At 36.8% G+C, this 21,498-nt stretch overlaps 1 protein-coding gene across 1 annotated transcript; it reads right to left on the reverse strand.

Annotated features, from left to right (window-relative positions):
- Window positions 1-13,262: 13,262 nt before the first annotated feature.
- On the reverse strand, window positions 13,263-14,808 carry LOC109028379 (elongation factor 1-alpha 1-like). The gene has a single exon (XM_055373472.2). It carries the CDS (start codon window positions 14,750-14,752, stop codon window positions 13,364-13,366), a length of 1,389 nt encoding a protein of 462 aa, XP_055229447.2. The 5' UTR covers window positions 14,753-14,808; the 3' UTR covers window positions 13,263-13,363.
- Window positions 14,809-21,498: the final 6,690 nt, after the last annotated feature.

Genomic DNA, 21,498 nt, shown 5'->3' on the forward strand with positions numbered 1-21,498 from the left:
GTTACAGTTATTTCATTATAATTTTATGCTTCTCTTCCTTTCTCTACTAAGACCTAGTCAGAGCAGATGGCCTTTTTGCAGCTCTGTAGCCAGGGTAGTTGGCTTTTCTGGTATAATTTTGCATCTTTTCCTTTCTTCACAGTTCCCTCTTAAGGTAGCTAGCTTAATTGGGGTTAGAAATGTACTCATCATGTGCAACATTACTTAAATATAAAATTTCACTGTAGCATTGATGAAACTTTTTAGGCTCAAAAATGTCATCAACAAAGAGTCTGGTGTTTCTTTAATTATCCGATTTCCAAAGCTATAGTACATAATTCCTTGTTTAATCAGAGCTTAAATTCTGAAGAAACTCATATGGATGACATTTCCTCTCAATTTTGAATGGGGATTATTTTAAGAGGATACAGAACTTAGAAATATTTCAATGGAGCTGATATTTAAAGCATATTTAGTGGCATTTATGTTTTAATCTGCTTATTGACTAGGCATTAAAGGGAGCTGTTAGCATTTTAGCAGTGATTAAAAGAACCAGAAATTTTTTGATATAATGAGCAAGGCAGTACTTCCAGAATGTGGTGCTAATAATTTTTTTTAACTTACATAATGATGTAGCCTCTTCTCAGTCACGCATTGCCATATGAAAAACTTTTATTTGGACTTTTTTTTTTTTTTTGCTACTGGTACAAGAAATTCCATTTACAGATACATTTTCCCTAATTGTATAAAACATAAAGATTTATCGAATTCCATTGTTAAGCCACTTTCTTATCTTATGTATTATCAGAATCAACAGCCACAAAAGTAATTATGAAAGCAATAATAACAGTTGTTACCCAGGGTCAATATGAGGCTCTGTACAAGATATCAGACATGCTAAGGTAGAAAAAAACAATTCTTCTCTCAAGGAACTTCCATACCAAATTGTCATTCTGTAGTACAATACCTGGCATATCTAGATAGTCAATACCACTTGCTGAATAAATGAATGAGTGAATGATTTGGCCCCAATCACCAAGGCAATTTATTGAATGATTACTAATTTCACAATCTACTCCATTTAGGCTTTGTTTGCATAATGGCAAAACACCCATCAGATCAGTAACTTTAGAGAAACAAATAGATTTTTTTTTTTTTGAGACGGGGTCTCCCTCTGTAGCCTCTGTCATCCAGGCTGCAGGCTGCAGTGCAGTAGCTCCATATCAGCTCACTGCAGCACTGACCTCCCCATCTTAGGTGATCCTCCCACCTCAGCCTTCAGAGCACCTGGGACCACAAATGCATGCCCTGCTAAATTTTTTTTTTTTTTTTTTTTTTTTTTTTTGGTAGAAGTGGGGTTTTGCTTTGTTGTTCAGGCTGGTCTTGAACTACTGGGCTCGAGCGATCCACTCTCATCAGTCTCCCAAAGTGCTAGGATTACAGGGGTAAGCCACTGCTCCCGGTCTGTTTTTTGATAACTTACATAAAATAATAGATCATTTAATGGGCTTCTTTTTTTTTTTCAAGTTGTCTTTGTTGCAACAATTGTTTGTTTGTTTGTTTTTTGAGACAGGATCTCACTCGGTCTCCCAGTACGGAGTGCGGTGGCACGATCTCAGCTCACTGTAACCTCTGCTTCCTGGGCTCAAGCTATCCCCCCACCTCAGCCTCCTGAGTAGCTGTATTTACAGACATGTGCCATCATGCCTGGCTAGTTTTTTCCTTTTTTTTCTTTTTTTGTAGAGACAGGGTTTTGCATGTAGCCCAGGGTGGTCTCAAAGCCCAGGTGGACTCAAGCAGTCTGTCCAATCTCTTGCCTCCCAAAATGCTGAGATTATAGGCATGAGCCACCGCAACAAGATGCAATATTTTTTTTTAAATCCAGAAAAAAATAAACAGAAGTTACCAAAATAGCAGAGATTTATCATTTAAAAAACAATAGCTTTCTTGAGCTGTGACATGTGTATGATGATAACTGCCAGTAGGTATATAATCAAAGCTCCTTTTCGTTGTTTTCTGTTAATATTGGTGACCCCAAACAATAAGGTGAGTTTCTGAAACATATAAATTGAGCCTTTTTTTCAGCCAAACCATCTGATTCAGTTTTACTTAAAATAGTCAGTGGTACCAAAGTAGGTTTTATTTAATTTTCTTCATTACTTTTTTCAAATGTTGCATATTCTTTGAGACAATTTTTTCCTCTGTATAGGAATCAATTTTGTTTAAATACAGAAACCATCCCCTGACTATTTCTTTCCCAAAGAACATCAGAAAAATCTAAAAGGAACATTTATAGGTAACTTGGATATGAATATAAAGTAACAATAGCTGTAATAGTCTTTCTGTAAATATTGCTATAAAGTAAAATTAAATAAATTGATCCAAGGAGTCAATGAGAGAACAAAAAGTAAGTTAAAGGAGCCTGGTATGCACCTCAATATCTCTACCTAGGGACTGCCTTTTTCATCTTGCTCAATTTCTACTTTAGACAAAATGAGAAAATACTACCTATGACCACATAAAATAGGCATTTCTTGGGCAATGGACACTATTCTAGGCATCAGGGAACCAGGACAAAAAGTCGAATTACAAGACTGTGAGTGGCTGGGACATTAATGTCACACAAAGACAGGTTGGGTTAAGCTTAAAAGCAGTTTTCTTTTTTGTTCGTTCTTTAATTCTATCTTTATTTGCACCATAAAAATTGTCAATGAATAATTAGGACTCACAAGCTTTCAAAATAGGGGAGACAATAAACATGAAAAACTGAGATATAACTGCATTTAATTTTCATAAAGTATGAAATTATTGAGGAATTCCCTTTCCATGTGGTTTAGGGTTGCTTATAGATGCAGTCCAGCAAACTCCAGTTTGAAGTAATACTTACCTTTTTTCTTCTTTGAATGATTAATTTTTTTATCAATTTCTTGTATTTGTAGGACTCTTGAACTTGGTCTTGACTCTTCATATATAACTAATTTGCATATGGATAATCACAGGATATAAATATTTATTGACATTTTAGTTATCTGAGGATAAATTTTAAAAATATCTTAAGTTCCTTTTACCCAGACCCAGTACACCATGTTTGACTATCAAAGAAAAAATATAAGACATACTAAATGACAAAAACCACAGTTTGAGGAGATAGACCAAGCATCATAGCCAGGATGTTGGAATTGTTAGACTGGAAATTTAAATCAACTATGATTAATATGGCATTTGCTTTAATGGATAAAGTAAATATTATTCAAGAACAAATGGGTAATGTAAGCAGAGAGATGGAAACTCTAAGAAAGACTCAAAAAGAAATGCTAGAGATGAAAAACATTGTAACAGAAATGAAGAATGCCTTTGATGTGCTTATGAGATTAGCTACAGGTAAAAAAATTCTTTTTGAGCTTGAGGATATTTCAGTAGAAACTTCCAAAACTGAAAAAGAGAAAAGAAATGACTGAAAAAAAAAATAGAACAGAATATCAAAGAACTGTGAAAATGAAAACACAACTTATCAAAATTTGTGATGCAGTAAAAATAGTGCTTAGTAAGAAATTTATAGCATTGAATGTATATATTATAAAACAGAAAGATCTAAAAATCAACAATCTAAGCTTCCATTTTAGGAAACTAGAAAAAGAAGAGCAAATTAAGTCCAGAATAATAAGAAGAAAAGAAATAATAAAAATTAGAAAAAATCAATAAAATTGAAATAGGAAATCAATGGAGAAAATCAACAAAACCAAAAACTGGTTCTTTGGAAAAAGTCAGTAAAATTCATAAGCCTCTGGCAAGCCTAATTAAGAAAAATAGGGAGATAACACGAATAACTAATATCAGAAATGAGGAAGAAGCATCATTACAGATCTCATGGACATTGAAAGGATAATAAAATAATACTTTGAAAAACTCTATGCCACAAATATTATAATTTAGATGAAAGTGATCAATTCCTTCAAAGAAACAATCTGCCAAAAGTCACCCAAGGAAAAATAGACACTCTCATAGGACCATATCTATTAAGGAAATCAAATCAATAATTAAAAGACTTCTAAAACGGAAGACATCAGGTATTAATGGTTCACTGGTGAACCAAATGCCAAGCATTTAAGGAAAAAAATGTACCAATTCTCTATAATCTCTTCTGGAAGATAGAAGCAGAGGAATATACTTACAAACTCGTTCTATGAGGCCAGTATTACCCTAATACCAAAACTAGACAAAGTTATTATAAGAAAAGAAAACAACATACTAATATCCTTCACGAACATAGTTACAAAATTTCTTAATAAAATATTAGCAAATAAAATCCAACAATGTATAAAAAAAGTTATACACTATGACCAAATTGGTCTTATTATAAATCTGCAAATCTGGTTCAAAATTTCAAAATCTATCACATTCACAGGCTAAAGAAAAAAAGTCACATAACTATATCAATAAATGCAAAAACGCTTTTGAAAAAAATCCAACATGGATTCATGCTGGAAACTCTTGGTAAACTAGAAATAGAGGGGGATTTCCTCAATTTGGTAAGAAATGTCTACAAAAAATCCACAGCTAACAACTTATTTAATGCTGAGACATACAAAACTTTCTCACTAAGATCAGGAGCAAGACAAAGATGTCCCCTCTCACCACTATTTTTCAAAATCATACTAAAATTCTTAGCTGATGCCAGAAGGAAAGAAAATGATATAAAAGATATACTGATAGGAAAGGAAGAAATAAAACTGCCTTTGTTAGTAGTGACATGATAGTCTATATAGAAAACCCAAAATAATTAAAAAATTCCTGGAATTAAAAACTAATATAGCAAAGTTGCAGCATATAAGGTTAACACACAAGAATCAACCACTATAAATCTAATGAAAACATATTCATTATCTATATGAGGACCCCTGAAAACACCGATGAAGCCTGGGCGTGGTGGCTCTTGCCTGTAATCCCAGAACTTTGGGAGTTCAAGGCAGAGGATCACTTAAGTTTAGTAGTTCGAGACCAGCCTGGCCAACATGGTGAAACACTGTCTCTTCTAAAAATAGGAAAATTAGCGAGGCGTGGTGGTGCACACCTGTCATCCCTGCTACTTGGGAGGCTGAGGCACGAGAATCGCTTGAACCCAGGAGGCAGAGGTTGTAGTGAGTTGAAACCATGCCACTGCACACCAGCCTGGGCAACAGAACAAGATTCTATCTCAAAAACAAACAAACAATTAAAAACATGTTGATGCAAGAAATCAAATAACTAAATAAATAGAGAGATATTCTATGTTCATGGAAAGGAAGAATCAATATAGTCAAGATGTCAGTTCTTCCCAAAATGACCTATAAATTTAATGCAATTCCAAACAAATTCCAGCAAATTGTTTTGTAGATACTGACAAATTTAAACTAAAGTTTATCTGAAGAGGCAAAAGACTCAGACTAGCCATCACAATATTTAAGGAGAAGAACAAAGTTGCAAGACTGACACTATCCTTTATCAAGACTTAATATAAACCTACAATAATCAAGATTGTGTAATATTGGTGAGAGAATAAACGAATAGATCAATAAAACAGAATGGAGAACCCAGAAATAGATCCACATAAATATAGTCAACTAATCTTTGAAAAAGGAGAAAAGGCAATTAATGGAACAAAGATAGTTGTTTCAACAAATGGTGCTGGAACAATGGAAAATTCACATGAAAAAAACAAACCAGATACAGACCTGGCACCCTTCACAAAAATTAACTCTAAATGGATCATAGACCTAAATGTAAAATGCAAGATCATAAAACTCCTAAGAGATAACACAAGAGAAAATATACATAATGTTGGGCTTGGCAATGACTTTTTAAATATAAGACTGAAGGCAGAAACCACAAAAGAAATGAATAATGGCCGGGCACGGTGGCTCACACCTGTAATCCCAGCACTTTGGGAGGCCAAGGCAGGCAAATCACAAGGTCAGGAGTTTGAGACCAGCCTGGCCTGCATGGTGAAACCCCATCTCCACTAAAAATACAAAAAATTAGCTGGGCATGGTGGCAGACACCTGTAATCCCAGCTACTTGGGAGGCCGAGGCTGGAGAATCACTTGAACCCTGGAGGTGGAGGTTGCAGTAAGCCAAGATCGCGCTACTGCACGCCAGCCCAGGCGACAGTGTGAGACTCCATCTCCAAAAAAAAAAAAAAGAAAAAAAGAAAAAGAAATGAATAATAAGCTGAACTTTATTAAATTTAGGACTCATGCTATGCAAAAATAAAAGACCCCCTGCCAAAAGAACAAAGAGACAAGCCACTGATTGATAGAAATATTTAAAAAGTATATCTTATAAAAGACTGTTATTTAAAATATACAAAGAACTCTTAAAACTCAACAATAAGATAATGAAAAACCCAATTAAAAATGGGCTAAAGTCTTTAACAGACAACTCACCGAGGAAAATATACAGATGCTAAATGAACATATGAAAAGATGCTCCACATCATATATCATTAGGAAAATGCAAATTAAAAAAACAACGAGATACCACTGATATACATTTTAGACAGGCCAAAATCCAAAACACTGACCACACCAAGTGCTAATGAGGATGTGGAGCAACAGGAACTTTCATTGCTCGTGGGAATAGAAAATGGTATAGCCACTTTAGAAGACAGCTTGGCAGTTTCTTACAAAACTAAATATGCTCTTAGCATGCAATCCAGTAATTACCCTCCTTGGTATTTACCTAAATGGTTGAAAACTTATGTCCACACAAAAACATGCACGTGGATGTCTATAGCAGCTTTATGCATAATTTCCAAAACTTGGAAGCAACCAAGATATCCTTGAGCAGGTGGCACGTGCAGACAATGGATATTATTTAGTGCTAAATGTCAAGCCATAAATAGACATGAAAGAACTTTAAATGCATATTACCAAATGAAAAAACCAATCTGAAAACACTATATACTACATGATTTCCTACTAAATGACATTGTAAAAAAGGCAAAACTATGGTAACAATTAAAAAAACCATAAAAAATATCTGTTCTCAGGGATTTGTCAGAGACGCATAGGAGAGCACAGAGGAATTTTGGGGCAGTGAAACTATTCTGTATGATACTATAATGGTGGCCACATGTCATTATACATCTGTCCAAAGCCACAGATTATATAACACAAATAGTAAACCCCAATGCAAATTATGGACTTTGGCTGATAATGACGTGCCGACGTAGGTCCATTAATTGTAACAAGTGTACCACTTTGAAGGGGGATGTTGATAGTGGGAGAGGCTATCAGTATGTGGAGCCACAAGATATATGGGAAATCTATGTACCTTCCCCTCGATTTACCTGTGAACCTAAAGCTTTTCTAAAAAATAGTTAATTTAAAAATACATCTAACAACAATTACAAGTCTTTTGAATAGCTTTCATTTATTTAGTACTTACTATATTACCAACACTCTACTAAAAGCTTTTTATACCTTATATTGTGAATTTCTCCTAACAATGTTTAAGGTGGTTATTATTTCCATTTAACATATGAAAAAAAACCCTGAGGCTTTCAGATATGAAAGAATTTGCCAAGGTCACATAATTGGAAGGCGATAGCTCTGAGAACCCAATTCAGACCTGTGTGACCTAAGAATACATCCTTTAAAAAATTGTGCTCTTAAATACACTAGCGAATTATTATACAATTATGCATTGTTTATAAGCAACCATCAAATGTCCATTCATGGTATCAATGATTAAATTATGCCTATGTTTAAAGAAGAGGTTCTTTTCAGAATAGAATTAAAGTTACATTTTACCTATTGCAGTGGTTTGGTTTCAAAGTGTGAACTGAGTCCTTTTGAATAACACATACACAAATATATTTGTGTATATACACATATACTCAAATCTTAGGATAAAATTTTACTGTACCTCCCTCCACTTTAGAAAGAAATTTGGGTATTGAGAGAATGAAGTAGTTATATAAAGAGAGCACAATGCAAAGTAATTGTTGCTTAACATTTCTAGAACTTTCTCAAGAGGATATTAATGTCAGTAAATGTGTTTTAGCTTCCCAGGACACATGCTGGGCACTCCATATATATTTGTCAAAGAAACAAAGCTTAGGGATAACCATCAGTGCATAAAGAACTTTGGAGATTTTGGGCTCATCTATAAGATTTTCATGGAACAAACTAACAGAAATGCTGTCATCTTAACTCCATTAGTAATGGGGAGATTTGCTCAGCTGATTATAAAGCTAGTTTATGACCTTACTCTTATGAAATAAGGAAATAGAGCTATAAAATGTTAGCTAAAGTTAACCAAGTTGACTGGCTTGTGTTGAATTGCAATGCAGCCATACTTTTTATTCCTTCTTGAACACATGTAAAGTAAGAATGGCAATGTAAGAGTTATTCCATTTACCAAAATTAGAAAACATATTAGATACGTTTTTTATTTTCCTTAGAGACAGGTTCTTGCTCTCTCACCCAGGCTGGTGTGCAGGAGTGCAGTGGCCACTCACAGCTCACTATATCAGTCCAGCTCACTATATCAGTCCAGCTCACTGTATCCTCCAGGCTCAAGGGATTCTTCCACCTCAGCCTCTTGAGCAGCTAGGACCACAGAAGTGCACCACCAAACCTGGCTAATGTTTAAATTTTTTTTTTTTTTTTTTTTTTTTTTTTTTTTTTTGTAACTAGAGTATCTCACAATCTTGCCCAGGCTGGTCTTGAACTCCTGGGTGATTCTTCTGCCTCTGCCTCTCAAAGTACTGGGGTTACAGGGTGAGCCACCACACCTGGCCTAGATATGTTTTAATTAGACTTTTTTGGGACTGTGTCTATTTAAAAGAACAATGAACTATTGGGTTAATTTTATTGGTTAATTTCATTTAAAAACTCCACAAAAAACAGAGAAACCCCCTGCCCCAAATCCAAAACCCAAACACTTAACAGTACCAATAAACCTCTTTATCATAAACACTGTCACCCCCTTTAGACCAGCAATCAGTAGTGTGAGAGTGAGACCATCTCATCCTAAATCTGGAACCCCTCAAAACTGATGCATATCCAGAGAGAGGCAACATCCTCCTCATTATCACAGACAGTGTCCTTAAAAAAACTGCCTTTTAACTTTTCAGCAATAGGCACTGTTAACCGTCCACTCATTCTTGAAATTCACTCATCTCTTGATTTTATCATAATATTTACAATTGGCTCTTTTTTGGCTGAGCCAATTCTTTATTTACATATTAATTGATTCATTTATCTATTCTATTTAATAGATAAATTAATTACTCATCTATTCAAAAATATTTGCACACGGTAAACTGAATAAATCATCAGCTTAGTGAATTGTCACAATATGTACATGTTTATTTAAAACTATCTAGATCGTGAAATAATCTATGACCATCACAACAGAGGCACTCCTTATACACTTTCCCAATCACTGCTCCAAAAAATCTACTATACTGACTTTCATCCACATAGATTAGTTTTGCCGGTTTTTTGAACTTAATATAATTAAATAATACAATGCTCTTTTTGGTTTCTGACTTCTTTGCTCAATCTTATGTTTGTAAAACATAATATTATAATTAAAATTAATCATGTTAGTGCATGAGGCAATATTTCTTTTTTAAAAATTTATCTGGTTACTCATTTACTCAATAATAATTCATTGAGCACTGGCTAAGTTTGACTCTATAAATACAAAGTCATATAAGATAAAGCTCTTGACCACAAAAAAAATTGTTTGCAGCTTATCCTAGAATATAGCTGGTGGACCAGTGACTACTAAAGTGTCTATTTTAACAGGTTCTATTATGGTAGCATACACAGGGTGATAAACATAGGAGGAGACAAGAACCTAAATCAAATTCAGCCACTCAAGGAAAACTTGCGGCAATATTTCATATATTTTCATTGCTTTCTAGTACATGATTGTATGATTATACCACATTTTTTTTGAGACAGAGTCTGTTGCCCAGGCTGGAGCGCAGTGGCATGATCTCGGCTCACTGCAACCTCCACCTTCCAGGTTCAAGTGATTCTCCTACTTCAGCCTCCTGAGTAGCTAGGATTACAGGCATGCACCACCATGCTCTGCTAATTTTTTGTATTTTTGGTAGAGACGGAGTTTCACGGTGTTGGCCGGGCTGGTCCTGAACTCTTGACCTTAGGTGATCTGCCCGCCTAGGTTACCCAAAGTGCTGAGATTACAAGTGTGAGCCACCATGCCCGGCCAATACTACAATTTATTTATCGATTCTACTGCCAATGAATACTCTGAATTGTTTGCAAGTTTTGACTATTATGAATGGTGCTGCTAGGAACACTGTTATATATCTATTCTGCACATATGCATCTATTTTTCAGGAGTAAATCCCTAAAACTAGAATTACTGAATTGCAAGCTATATATGTGATTGACTTTAGTTGATGGTACCTGTTTCCAAGGTGGTTCTGTCAATTAGCACACCCACCAGCAGTTTATGGGAGCGCCAGTTCCTCCAAATCCTTGATAAATCAGTCCCTTTTATTTTAGTTATTCTGGTAAGAATATAGAGGTACTTCATAGTGGTTTTAATTTTCATTTCCTTGATAACTGTCAAAGTGGAGTATCTTGTCACATACTTACTGCTATTTGCATATCATTTTTTGAAATGTTTTGCTTATTTTTATATTGGTTTGTCTGTATTTGCTTTATTGACAAGTAGCAGTTTTCAAAAAATATATTCCAGGTATGAGTTATTTGTTGGATATATGTTTTGGAAATACCTTCTCCCATTCTACGACTTGAATTTTTCTTCTCTTCTAGTGCATTTAATAAATGAATGTTCTAAACTTAAATGTAATGTATCAGTCTTCCTTTTTGAGTAGCACTTTTTATGTTCTGTTTAAGAAATCTTTGCCTACCTCAACATCATAAAATATTATCTTATATTATTTTCCAGAAGTGTTTGTATTTTAGCCTTCCATTTGTGTCTGCGATCATCTGCTATTGACTTTTGTGGTAGTATAAGCATGGGGTTAAGATAGATAAATATTTTTATATAAATACCCAATCTCATATGACCTACCACAACTTAGTATAAAGAGTTTTTTTTTTTTTTTTTTTTGAGGTGGAGTCTCACTCTGTCGCCCAGGCTGGAGTGCAGTGGCATGATCTCAGCTCACTGCAACCTCTGCCTTCTGGGTTCAAGTGATTCTCCTGCCTCAGCTGGCTGAGTAGCTGGGATTACAGGCAGCACCACCACGCCCAGCTAATTTTTGTATTTTTAGTAGGGACAGGATTTCGCCATGTTGGCCAGGCTGGTCTCAAACACCTGACTTAAGGTGATCCACCTGCTTTGGCCTCCCAAAGTGCTGTGATTACAGACATGAGCCACCATGCCTGGGAAGAGTGTTCCTTATTCACTGGATTGTAGTATCAGCTTTGCCAGCTTTCAGTGAACTGCAAACATGTGATTCCATTTGGGACTCAGTACTGTTTCACTGGATTAATTGATTATCGTGTTTATACATCATATTATCTTAATTGTTGTAACGTTATAATAAATCTTTTTTTGCTTCAAAATTGTCCTGGGGCTGGGCACTGTGGCTCACACTTGGCAATTTGGTAGACCAAGGCAGGCAGATTGCTTGAGCCCAAGAGTTGGAGACCACTGTGGTCTCCAACATAGTAAAACCCTGTCTCTACAAAAAATACAAAAATAAATCAGGCACAGTAGCATGCCCCTGTAGTCCCAGCCACCTGGGAGACTGAGGTAAGAGGATCACCTGAGCATGGGAGGTCAGGGTTACGGTCAGCCGTGACCACGCCACTGCACTCCAGCCTTGGCGACAGAGTGAGACCCTGCCTCAAAACAAACAAACAAAATTTTCCTGATTTTCTTAGCCCTTTGAAGTTTCATATATATTTAAGAATTAATATGTTGAATTTTCCTACATTCTAACACAAAAACATGCTGAAAATTTGATTAGGATTGAACTGAATCAATCTAGGAAGGACTAACATCTCTACAACACCGAAACTTCTAATCAATGACCATGGTATATCCCTTTATTTATTTCGGGCTTTTAAAATTTCTCTCAACAATGCTTTGTAATTTTATGTGTAGAGGTCTTACATAATTTAGTTGAATTTATTTTTATAAATATTGTGTTTCTGATACTATTATTAATATTACCACTAAAATTTATTTTCTTTTTTAGCTAGTATGCAGAAATATAGTGTTTATATATTTACTCTACTAATTTTACCTAATATGTCTAATAGTTTACTTATGAAGATTATTTTTGAATTTCTATGTTCAATATTGTGTAACTTCTGAATGAAAGATTTTTTACTTATCTTTAAGCTCTTATTTTTTTCATGTCTCATTGCACTTACATTTAGACAATTGTATCCTTGACTCATTCAGTATCTCAAGGTAATTGCTTTCAGTCTTTTACCATTAAGTAGAATATTTGTTTAAGTCTTTTTAGACATAGATTTTGTCAGAGTAAGAAAGTTCCTTCGCATTTCTTATTTCCTAAAAGTTATTTTTTAAAGCATAAATATGTGTTCCATTTCATCAAATGCTTTTCCTGAATCTAATGAAATTATCATGTAATTTTTTTCCTTTTTGTTTTATTATAGAAATTTAAATTAATTGATTTTTGAGTATTTGTAAATAAACTTCATTTTTCAAATGAAACCACTTGGATATGATATATTATCTTTTAGATCACTGGTTTTACTTTGACAATTTTAAGATTGTGTATCTTTCTTTATGAGAGCTATTGGCCTGTCAGTTTCCTTTTTTGTCATATCTTTGTTCAGTTCTGTTATCAAAGCTATGAGGAACTTATAAAATAAGTTGGAAACTGTACCCTTCTTTTAAAAATATTTCTTGAGGAATTTGTGTAAAGTTAGTGTTATTTCTTCTTTAACTGCCTAGAAATATCCCCAGTAAATCTCTCTTGGCTTGGAGATTTCCCTGTGGGAAGATTTTTCCAGTATAAAATAAATTTCTTTAATAGAATTAGACAATTCAGGTGTTCTACTTATTTTTGTATCATTTTTATAAATTATATTTTCAAGTAACTTGTTCATTTCTTTTTTTTTCTCATTAAACTTTTTTAATGGGTCTCAAAATTCTGTGACAAATTTTTGGTCAAGTTGTTTCCATTTAAAAAGTACTGATTTTAAAAACTAATAACTTAAAACTGCTACATGCAAAAAAGAAAACCAAAGTGGTCCACAAAACAGTCTCCTTTACTTCTGAAGGTTTTATGTTGCATTATTATAATTAACCAGTCTTTTACTACTAAACTTAAATGGCCAATTGAAACAAACAGTTCTGAGACCGTTCTTCCACCACTGATTAAGAGTGGGGTGGCAGGTATTAGGGATAATATTCATTTAGCCTTCTGAGCTTTCTGGGCAGACTTGGTGACCTTGCCAGCTCCAGCAGCCTTCTTGTCCACTGCTTTGATGACACCCACCGCAAGTGTCTGTCTCATATCACGAACAGCAAAGCGACCCAAAGGTGGATAGTCTGAGAAGCTCTCAACACACATGGGCTTGCCAGGAACCATATCAGCAATGGCAGCATCACCAGACTTCAAGAATTTAGGGCCATCTTCCAGCTTTTTACCAGAACGGCGATCAATCTTTTCCTTCAGCTCAGCGAACTTGCATGCAATGTGAGCTGTGTGGCAATCCAATACAGGTGCATAGCCAGAGCTTATTTGGCCTGGATGGTTCAGGATAATCACCTGAACAGTGAAGCCAGCTGCTTCCATTGGTGGGTCATTTTTGCTGTCACCAGCAACGTTGCCACGACGAACATCCTTGACAGACACATTCTTGACATTGAAGCCCACATTGTCCCCAGGAAGAGCTTCACTCAAAGCTTCATGGTGCATTTCGACAGATTTTACTTCTGTTGTAACGTTGACTGGAGCAAAGGTGACCACCATACCAGGTTTGAGAATACCAGTCTCCACTCGGCCAACAAGAACAGTACCAATACCACCAATTTTGTAGACATCCTGGAGAGGCAGGCGCAAGGGCTTGTCAGTTGGACGAGTTGGTGGTAGGATGCAGTCCAGAGCCTCAAGCAGCATGGTTCCACTGGCATTGCCATTCTTATGGGTGACTTTCCATCCCTTGAACCAAGGCATGTCGGCACTTGGCTCCAGCATGTTGTCACCATTCCAACCAGAAATTGGCACAAATGCTACTGTGTCGGGGTTGTAGCCAATTTTCTTAATGTAAGCGCTGATTTCCTTAACAATGTCCTCACATCTCTTCTGGCTGCAGGGTGGCTCAGTGGAATCCATTTTGTTAACACCAACAATTAGTTGTTTCACACCCAGTGTATATGCCAGAAGGGCATGCTCTCGGGTCTGCCCATTCTTGGAGATACCAGCTTCAAATTCACTGACACCAGCAGCAACAATTAGGACAGCACAATCAGCCTGAGATATCCCTGTAATCATGTTTTTGATGAAGTCTCTGTGTCCTGGGGCATCAATGATAGTCACATAGTACTTGCTGGTCTCAAATTTCCACAAGGAGATATCAATGGTGATACCACGTTCACGCTCAGCTTTCAGTTTATCCAAGACCCAGGCATACTTGAAGGAGCCCTTTCCCATCTCAGCAGCCTCTTTCTCCAATTTTTCAATGGTTCTTTTGTCGATGCCACCGCATTTGTAGATCAGATGGCCAGAAGTGGTGGACTTGCCCGAATCTACGTGTCCAATGACGACAATGTTGATATGAGTCCTTTCTTTTCCCATTTTGGCTTTTAGGGGTAGTTTTCACGACACCTGTGTTCTGGTGGCAAACCCGTTGTGAAAAAGCTAACTTGTTCATTTCACATAAATTACATAATTTATTAGATACAATTTTTAATAGTATTTTTTGATCTTTTTAATGCCTATAGAAAAATTTTATTTCTGTCCCTATTTTATCTTCTGTCCCCTTTTTCCAATTTCTGCTTTCTTTTATTTCCCATTGTTCAGCCTTTTCGAGTTTTACTAATTTATCTAGTCCTTTCAAAAAAGTTGTTTTTGACTTTAACTTGGTCTGGGCCTACATGTATGTTTAATTAGGTTTCTCATGTTTTTGTGGTCCTAATATGCTCTTTTTTGAAACGAGCATATTAGGACCACAAATAATATATTTTCTTTCTTTCTTTTTTTTCTTTTTTTAAAGAAGTGGAGTCTTGCTATGTTGCCCAGGCAGAACTTGAACTTCTGGCCTCAAGTGATCATCCTGTCTCAGCCTGTCAAAGTGCTGAGATTACAGATTTCTTTTACATTCCAATTGTTTTATTTATTTATTTATTTATTTATTTATTTATTTATTTATTTTTATTTTTTGGGACCGAGTTGCCCAGGCTGGAGTGCAATGGTGCGATCTTGGCTCACCACAACCTCCGCCTCCCAGGTTCAAGTGATTCTCCTGCCTCAGCCTCCTGAGTAGCTGAGATTACAGGCATGCTCCACCATGCCCAGCTAAGTTATTTGTATTTTTAGTAGAGATGGGGTTTCTCTATGTTGGTCGGGCTGGTCTTGAACTCCCGATCTCAGGTGATCTGCCCGCCTCCGCCTCCCAAAGTGCTGGAATTACAGGCATGAGCCACCGCGCCTGGCCCTGTTTTTTTTTTTTTAATGCCTCCTTATCCTTGACACTGTTATTCTTTCTGTAATTCCTATTCTTTTATTAATACACCTGATTGGATCCTTTCAGATTTGTCTTTCTCTCTCTGTCAAGCCATTAAGACTACTTTTACTACTCAAAGGAAAATACAATTTTCTCTCTTTTATACCGTATAACAATCTGTCTACTCCACTGCGCTAAGGGATGCCTGAAGGTAGGAACCTAGGTACATAGCAAATTGCCCCATACCCTAGAGAGATAAAAAACGTGGTGTATTTAATAGAGTTTAGTTATCCTTATTTCTATCCTATTTCTTTTTTCTTTGAACTTTCTTTCTAAGAAACTGTATCTGAAATATCAAGCAGAAGGAACATGGTGAGAATTGACAGAGTATTTAGATTCTTATGTTAATAGCACACAAACCACAGTTAGCAAAATTTACAGGAAAAAAACTCTGTCAGTATTTATAAAATTCCTGTGCTTGTTCAGCAGCCTGATCTAGACAATTGTATTTGGCTAAGGGCTTCACAAAAGCAAGGCTTCTAAGTCTGCACAGCAACACCCTAGTTCCTTGAATACTGTTGCTTAATTACTCATTGAGAGAATTCCCAAATTCCTTACAACTGAGAATCCTATCACTCCTGTACTCTTCTGGAACTTAAGGGCATGTGCATGGATAGAAGTACATGGTGTTACAAATTCAGGCTGTGTCAACCTTACTAACTTGAATTCTAGCAAGGAATAGAGGTCACAGTCAAATTACAACATGTGGAGAGTTTAGTAGGGACTATTTACAAAGCTTTGGTAAGGTGTAGTGCAACTACAAGAGTTCATGCCATACCTTGGGAAAGTATAATGGCAATATTCTCTTACTAACTTTGGAGATAGGTGATAAGAGGAGACAGTGATTGCCTGAGTGACAGACAGGGGTGGCTATTTGGAGAAGGCTGTTTATAGGAGCTAAGACATTTGGCTTACGGATTGGACACAGTCTACCCATGATAACTGCTTGGAAGGATCTAAGGGACTAATACTGAGATGTTACTTTTCTTCCTCTCGCCTTTCCATCTGTCACTCCTCTCCCCTTCCCTCCCTGCCTTCCTACTTCCAGATCTCTTGCTAGGGTTCCCTATTGGGTAAACTCAATGGTAAGTCAAAGGATGTTGCTGTCTTCCAAACAGATCAGCCTCCCAGGGCACATAGCAGAGCCTGGGAGATTGGAGAGTGGATCACACTGAGAAAAGGCATCACTCCATTTTCCAAAAGTGAATGAAGAATTTTCACTTGAGGGGATAAAGGAACCCAGATGTCAGGAGCTGCAGTAGATGAGGTCAGAGGTTAGGGAGACTGTGTTCATCCTGAGGCAAAACAGAGAGTAGAAAGAGAGCCTGTGTCTCACTCTTTTTGTTTGCTGTCTCAGGTATGGTTTTGTTTCTTCTGCCTGTCCTGCAGTTTCTCTCCTATGACAATAAAAGGTGGGTGTTACTATTAGCATCGGCCCAATTACACAGAGAAAACATTCTAACACAAGGAAACAATTATAAACAAAGCCCAGTTAATTATACAAAACATTCTTGGCTGCCCTAATTAAGGCATAGTTCAATACTACTATCTGTGTAATTTAAAAAAAATTGTGAATAGATTTGGTAGGTACTTGTCTGGTGAACAAATAATGAGATCAGTGTTGCAGAAAGAATCTGATTAAGAAAAATTATTCACCAATCACTCGTTTTCTGTTGCTTTAGAGAACTCCTTCTCACTATGGCACGGAAAGAGAAGAATATGAATTTACTCTCCAAAAAGCCTGAAGCCTAAATTACAGGAAACTAGGGGATGTTTAATTCATTAAGTGGGAAGGGCTGAGGAATGGAGGATGATCCCACAGGGACATATGTGTATTCTTTGTGCTTCTGTGCCTTTTCTGACTGGTTTCTTCCCCAGAGAAGTTTCTAGATTTCACAGCTCCCATGCAGATGTGAACCATGTGACAATGTGAAAAGTGGGTATCCAAAACCTGTACTTTCTTTTTGTTCACATACAATAATAGAAGTGTAAAGAATAGTCAAATACCTAGTTTTATAGACCCTTTAAATAGTTTGGAGATCTAGGATATAATAGTATAAAACTGGACTTTGGACTTTGGTGTCAGATAAAAGTACAAGCAAGTCCCTGGCAAATAAATACTTTTTCTGTATGAGTTCAGGCAAGTAGCTAACTTCACTGGGTCTTTAGGTTCTTTTCTGTAAAACAGGAGTTATAGTTGACTTTTGAACAAGGTGGGTGCTTGGGTTGCTGACTTCCTGCACAGTAGAACTTCATGTATAGCTTTTGGCACCCCCAAAAGTTAACTACTGATAGTCTACTGTTGACCAGAGACCTTACCAATAATATAAACAATCAATTAACACATATTGTGTATGTTGTATGTAGTATATATAAGCATATAGTATATTCTTAAAGTAAATTAAGCTAGAGAAAAAATGTTATTAAGAAAATCATAAGAAAGATAAAATGTATTTAATATTCATGAAGTGGAGGTCAAGCATCATCAGCCAGGCGCAGTGGCTCATGCCCATAATCCCAGCACTTTGGCAGGCTGAGGCAGGCTGATCATCTGAGCTCAGGAGTTTGAGACCAGCCTGGCCAACATGGTGAAAACCCCGTCTCTACAAAAAATACAAAAATTAGCCGGGCATAGTCATGTGCACCTGTAAGCCCAGCTACTCTGGAGGCTGAGGCAGGAGAATCCCTTGAACCTGGGAGGCAGAGGTTGCAGCGAGCTGAGATCACACCAGTGCACTCCAGCCTGGATGACAGAACAAGATTCTGTCTCAAAAAAAATAATAATCATCATAAATATCATTGTCTTCATGTTGAATAGAATGAGGAGGAGGAGGAGGAGGGTTTGGTCTTGATGTCTCAGAGGTGGCAGAAGTGGAAGATAGTCTGCGTGTAAGTGGGCCCACACAGTTCATACCTGTGTTGTTCAAGTCAGCTGTCTATGTTCCTCATGGTACATGGTACATACATAAATCTTAGGGTTTCTTTTTAATTTGATTTTCATTTTGAGAATTAAATGAGACAACACATGTGGAGAACGTTCCCATTGTCAGGCATTTGGTAGATGTGTAGTCACTCATGCTTTTATACCTCTTTAGTTCTTTCTTCTCTAATAACCCATGTATCTTTTGTCATCCAAACGTTTGCATTGTCTATGTAGGGTACCTTGTAAATGAGATTTTTTTTTTAAGGAGAGGAAAATATTACTGAGCTGAGATGAGTGTGGAAAGAATGGGAATGCAAATTAAAATGTCCTATACTTAGAGTTTTCTTCATATTATGTTCTCTTACAAAACATTTTGGTTAATTTTAATTTCTTATTTTTAAGCTGTTAAGCATGTTCTGTAAGTAAACAAATGAGTTGGCAATTATGCAGTAAGTATAGTTTATGCTAAATTTAGATAGTGACTAATTTAGTACTTGAGTTTTAATGTACAGATCCAATCCAGAGAAGATAAAGGGAAATAAAGGATATTTTAAAAATAAATTTAATTTACTCACAAAGGCAAATTTATCCAATTTATATATTTTCCTATAGGCATTTTTAGCAAGATGACCATCAAGTATCACCCTAATCAGTTTCTGATTCCTCTCAATTCTATCTGTATTTCTTATACCCAATTTTGGTTTTCTGTCCTCTTGGCAGGATTGAAAGATGGCAGAATTTGTATTTTAGAGAAATCACTGTCTTATGGGGAGTGGATTCATGGAGGTGAGTTCGGAAGCACTGAATCTCCATAATAACTAACATTATGGTGCCCTACTCTATGGCCAGGCTGTCTTCAGGCCTCTCTACCTGATTTCCTTCACTGCTTATAACAGTCCATTTGGAAAGTACTATTAGTATTTACTACTTACTATTAGTACTATTAGTATTTACCATTACAAGTGGGAAGAAGTGAATTTAGATTAGTTATCCTCTACCAGATCACACAGCTAAGAATTAGTTGCAAGTCTGAGACTTGAATGAAGGTCTACCTAATTTCAAAATTTGTGTGACTAGCCACTGTGTTCTGGAGTGGCCTAAGTGAGAAATGATGAGTCTGAACTAGGACAATGTTATTTAGGGTAGGGATGACAGCATGGATCTATAAATTACTTAGGAGGTAAAGTTTTCCAGACTTGGTAAAGCACTGAATATAGAAAATGAGAAAAGAAGAGGAGTCTGGGATGATTTGCAGTGCTCTTTTCTGACAGAATGATGGTGCCAGTTACTGAGAATAAAGTAGGGAGTGAATTGGGGTTACAGAAAGGATGGGAACAAATTACAGGCTAAAAATTAGGCAAGTGATAAAATTCGGAAGTGAACAATACGCTTTAAAGTTGTAATGGGATTGTGTAGCAGGAGCAATGCAGGCAGCAGACTAAGGATGGAGAATGCCAACTTTAAAAGAGAGGCAGAGAAAAAGGATTCAAGATAGAAGGTTGGTGTGGAGTAAGTAAGTGGTCAAAGAGGATAGAATCACTACAGGCAGTAGCAAATGTCAAGGAAGACACAATCAACAGTGTAAAATGCAGCAGAGAGGTATTAATTACCATATTAATTAATACATATATTAATTAGGGTAACATAAGGTGCTGTAACAAATACCCAAAGTGTTGTAACATAACACACTAAGTTATTAACCCTAATTATTCAAGTTGAATAATTCTGATTATCAGTCAGCTTTCCTCCTCCTGGTAATTCAAAGATGCAGACTCTATCCATTATATGGCTTGGCCATCCCCTAGCTTTTTGGAATTCTTGCTATCTGTCTAGCAGATGGGTAAAGCGAAGGTACTGCACACTTTCTTCTTAACTGCATTGACCTGAGGTATCACACATTACTTCCACACAAATTCTATAGGAGAGGACTAACAAACACACAGGTCCTCTAGATGCAAGGGAGGCTGAGTATGTAGTTCTTGACTGGCAGCCACTTCACAGAAACTATTCTAAATCTGGGAGATGGGGCACACATTTTTGATGGATAGCCATCTCTGCTAGGGTAGGATTAAAACTGAAGTGTCTATTCGAATTGGAAATGTGGAGATTGTTGGTGATGTTTGCCAAGTGTTGGGAGTGGGAACCTCTTATGTAGATAGACCCATTCTTGAAATAATCCCTAACTAGCCCTATCACTAGCCTGCCCAAATGTGGGTCCAGTTAGTTGGTGTCCAAACTAAGCCAACATGTTGCACATAACTCAGGTGTCCAACTCAGAGTCAGTATCCTAAACTCCAGGGCCTGGTTTCAGTAGTAGCTGTTTGGTGTCAGAGTGCCCAAACGTGTTGGCATTATGGGAAGTGTAGTAGAAAACTGTTTTGGGGGAGTTTGTTTAAATAAGTTAGCAGAGGCACTGGTACCTCGTACACACTTTCATCTTTTTACGTAGGTCTGTTAACCTATCTAGAAAACTTGAGTAATACTTTGAACAAAGAGCAAAGAGAATGTTTGGCTTTGTAGGAAGTCTATTGAGGATTAAGATGGCAGATAGGAGGCAGGACTAGGTTGCAGCTCCCCCTTCGACAGACAGAGCAGTGTGTGGAGACTCACACTGTGAACTTTTTCTCCAAGAACAACCACAGGAACATACCAGGAGACTCTAGAGAATCCACAGACCCTTTGAAGGAACTGAATCACCCCTGCAGGCTCCCTGAGATGCTGAAAAACTGACCACAGCTGATGCACTCTTGAAAGCATCACCTCCTGGATGGAGGCCAACCAACACGAAACCAGCACACTAAACAAACACACAACCAAGGCCCCTCACAGAATCCACCTCATTCCCCTGCTGCCTCCACTGGAGCAGGTGCTGGTATCCATGGCTGCAAGACCTGA

This window comes from Gorilla gorilla, chromosome 1, assembly GCF_029281585.2.
Source record: "Gorilla gorilla gorilla isolate KB3781 chromosome 1, NHGRI_mGorGor1-v2.1_pri, whole genome shotgun sequence".
NCBI classification, from domain to species: domain Eukaryota; kingdom Metazoa; phylum Chordata; class Mammalia; order Primates; family Hominidae; genus Gorilla; species Gorilla gorilla.